Source organism: Terrapene carolina, unplaced genomic scaffold, assembly GCF_002925995.2.
Source record: "Terrapene carolina triunguis isolate 2854851 unplaced genomic scaffold, T_m_triunguis-2.0 Scaffold24094, whole genome shotgun sequence".
Classification (NCBI taxonomy): Eukaryota; Metazoa; Chordata; order Testudines; family Emydidae; genus Terrapene; species Terrapene triunguis.
Genome location: NW_020688445.1, coordinates 644 through 3,536, shown reverse-complemented (window position 1 = coordinate 3,536; position 2,893 = coordinate 644). Strand labels below are relative to the sequence as shown.

Here is a 2,893-nt window from a genome sequence, read left to right as displayed (position 1 = left end):
GAGCGCAAGGGGAGCCGGGCGGGGACACGCCCCCTGTTGGACTGAGTCAATCGCGTCGCGGGCGATCACGTGAGAGGAGTTCGCCCCGCCTCCTCCGGCTGGACCAATGGGCGCGGGGGGCGGCGGCGTTTGAAGGCGGCGGTTGAGGTCGGGGGGGGGGGGGGGGCGGCGGGCGGGCGGGCGGAGGGCAGCGCGAGACCTACCAAGGCGTCGCGACGGCCCGGGAGCGCGCAGAGGCCGCCGGGAAGGGGGCGGACCGCGGGAGCATGGCGCACAAACAGATCTATTACTCGGACAAGTACGACGACGAGGAGTTCGAGTACCGGTGAGAGGGGGCGGGGCCGGCGCGCGGCGGGGGGGGGGCTCCTGGCGGGCTCTGCCCCTCCCCCCACCCCCCCCGGGCCCGTGTCTGGCGGCTCCTGGCGGGGGGCCCGGCCCCGAACCCGGCCCGGCAGCGAGGCCGGGGCGCTCCCTGGAGCTGCGCGGCCCGCCCGGGAGCGGGGCCCGGGAGTCTCTCACCCCGGACGGGCCCGTTGCTGTGTGGAAAGGACACAGGGGCTGAACACGCCCCAGACGCTTCGTTCCCCGTTACAAGGCCGAGCCCCCCCCCCCCCCGGGCCACGGAAACCCGGCCGCAGGTCGCCCGGCCTGGAGCCCGTGACCCCGGGGCGAGGGGGCTGTGGGGTAAACGGGGACCGTCTCTGTCCTGTTGAACTCTTCCTCCCGCCTGCAGGCACGTCATGTTACCAAAAGAGATCGCCAAGCTGGTCCCCAAAACACACCTCATGTCCGAATCCGAGTGGAGGAACTTAGGAGTCCAACAGAGCCAAGGCTGGGTCCATTACATGATCCACGAGCCAGGTGAGTTGGCCAGGGTTCCCGTCACCAGGCCTCTGGGCTACTTTACTAGTCTGGGATCTGGATTAAAGTGATGTGCATTCTAGTGAGAACAAAAACTGAGACTTCCTGACGCTAGATTGGATGGGGTTTGGCACCCTTGGCGATGGCTGGGAGCCACAATCCTATTGGGTACCGGATATGGGGCAGGTTTTGTGCTGCGTGCACATGTGTAACCCTAATGACTTCAGTGGGAGTTAAATATAAGTCAGGAGAGTGGAATTTGGCCCCCAGCTGGTTTACTGACTCAACAGCAGGAACATCCCAATTTCCTGCAATGCTAAAAGTCTGCGGCAGGCCGAGCCTCCTTCTGTTACTAATGGTGATGAGCTTTGCAGAAAGAGACAGTGCCCACTTCAAAATCCGAATGTAGAGACTCCTGCTATTGCAGTTCCTTCCTAGGAGAATCCCTGCCCCCCTTTAATGGGATATAGACCCTGCTGCGTACTAGCGGGGCTGCTGTTTACGGTAGAGCTGTCACCCCACTGGTCTGGGGAAAGAAGCTGAGTGTTCAGCCTGCCAAGTGAGGCACTGAGGGACAGGGTATTGTAGAAGTGATCTTTGTAGCAATAGGGGATGTTGTCCTGTTGTCATCAACCAACTGGGATTCCCTTTGTCTGCAAGCTTGAGCACATTTGACCTCTGGGGCTGTTGGCCATCTCATGGGGGAGACGTAATCTATAACGTGACTATATAATGACACACCTGGCTAAAGGGGCTTCTGGCAAATTAGATCAGACTGTCGGTATCAATTTACAGGGCTCCGGGTCTGTGGTTTTATTCCCTCTCTAAACATTGCAGACTAGGGAATAAGTGAACAGAACGCTTGTGCATTTTAACCTGCAGATTGTCCTAATGCTCTGCTCTCCATCTCCTCTCAGAGCCTCACATACTGCTGTTCCGACGGCCACTGCCAAAGAAGCCAGAAAAATGAACCTGTTACGTCTGACCTGTGTATAGAACCTCCCCTCTCTGTCTTCTCTTATTAGATACATGCACCTTTGGGGGTTTTGTCTCCTGTTTTAAAATATCTGACAAATGTTTCAATACATTAAAACTCCTGGCGATTTAACTTCAAGCAAATCCAATCATCATGACAATAGTGGCTGGTAGAAAATGACTTGACTCAAAACTAGAGTCTGGCTTTTACATATGAAATATCCTGTTGTATAGAACCCAATGATTCTTACCTACTGAGTGTGTCAATGCTCTCCTGAGTACTACTTGAGCAGAGAGATTTTAACTGCAAAATCTAGACTTCAACAGTTGAACCATAAATATTTTAACATTGTTTGGCACGTGATAGTTGCTGCTTGTACCTTTTACTCCAGGGGGTATGTTGGACTTTATTCCAGGTGGACATTATATCCACTTGCTTGGCATCTGCTTTAACACTGTTTGATATGTATTTTTGAATCTGTATTTTTGAATAATTTTTAAAGTTCTAGAAAGCCTGTTCAAAATCTGTGGTTGAAGTCCTTCAATAAAGAGGAAGTTTTTTTTAAATACATGGGTTTCCTCTCATTCATCTGAAACAATCCTCTCTGCCACCTTTTGTTGTCTAAACACGGGATATTGTTCCCCCCTCCCCCGGAGTGGGTGGTGCTAACACATGCCTTTGTTTTGTTTCGTTTCATTAGTTTCAAGTGTTAATCCTCCACAGATGTGTAGAGAGAAATAACTTTGCAGGATTCTGGTAATGTGCCTTAATCTCATTTGCTCTCAGAAAATCTTTCCTAAAAGAGATGAGACTATTTAACTCTTTAAAAGGCTTATTACCTCACTACTAAGTACCCAAGGTTTCTCTAAAACTGTCTAAGACACGCCCCCACCCTTTGTCTACAAAATTAGCCTTGATGCCCTAACATGAACTTTCGGTCCATCAAGGCAATAATCATAGTAAGAGTTTAAGTATGGTTAGGTCTGCAGCATTCAAGGTTTAGAACAGGGGTTCTCAATCTGGGGGTTGGGACCCCTTAGGGGTCACAAGGTTATT

The 2,893-nt window shown here is 52.3% G+C and overlaps 1 protein-coding gene across 1 annotated transcript; it reads left to right on the top strand.

Moving 5' to 3' along the window:
- Window positions 1-201: 201 nt before the first annotated feature.
- On the top strand, window positions 202-2,405 carry CKS1B (CDC28 protein kinase regulatory subunit 1B). The gene is made up of 3 exons (XM_026662191.2): window positions 202-325; window positions 734-861; window positions 1,779-2,405. The coding sequence occupies exons 1-3, from the start codon at window positions 267-269 to the stop codon at window positions 1,829-1,831; spliced, it is 240 nt and encodes a 79-aa protein (XP_026517976.1). The 5' UTR covers window positions 202-266; the 3' UTR covers window positions 1,832-2,405.
- The last annotated feature ends 488 nt before the right edge of the window (window positions 2,406-2,893 follow it).

Bases quoted from the DNA above. Each gene is read 5' to 3' on its own strand.
- CKS1B (XM_026662191.2), top strand. From the start codon at position 267: ATGGCGCACAAACAGATCTATTACTCGGACAAGTACGACGACGAGGAG. The intron at 326-733 runs GTGAGAGGGGGC...TCCCGCCTGCAG, and splicing joins GACGAGGAGTTCGAGTACCG to GCACGTCATGTTACCAAAAG. The intron at 862-1,778 runs GTGAGTTGGCCA...ATCTCCTCTCAG, and splicing joins TTACATGATCCACGAGCCAG to AGCCTCACATACTGCTGTTC.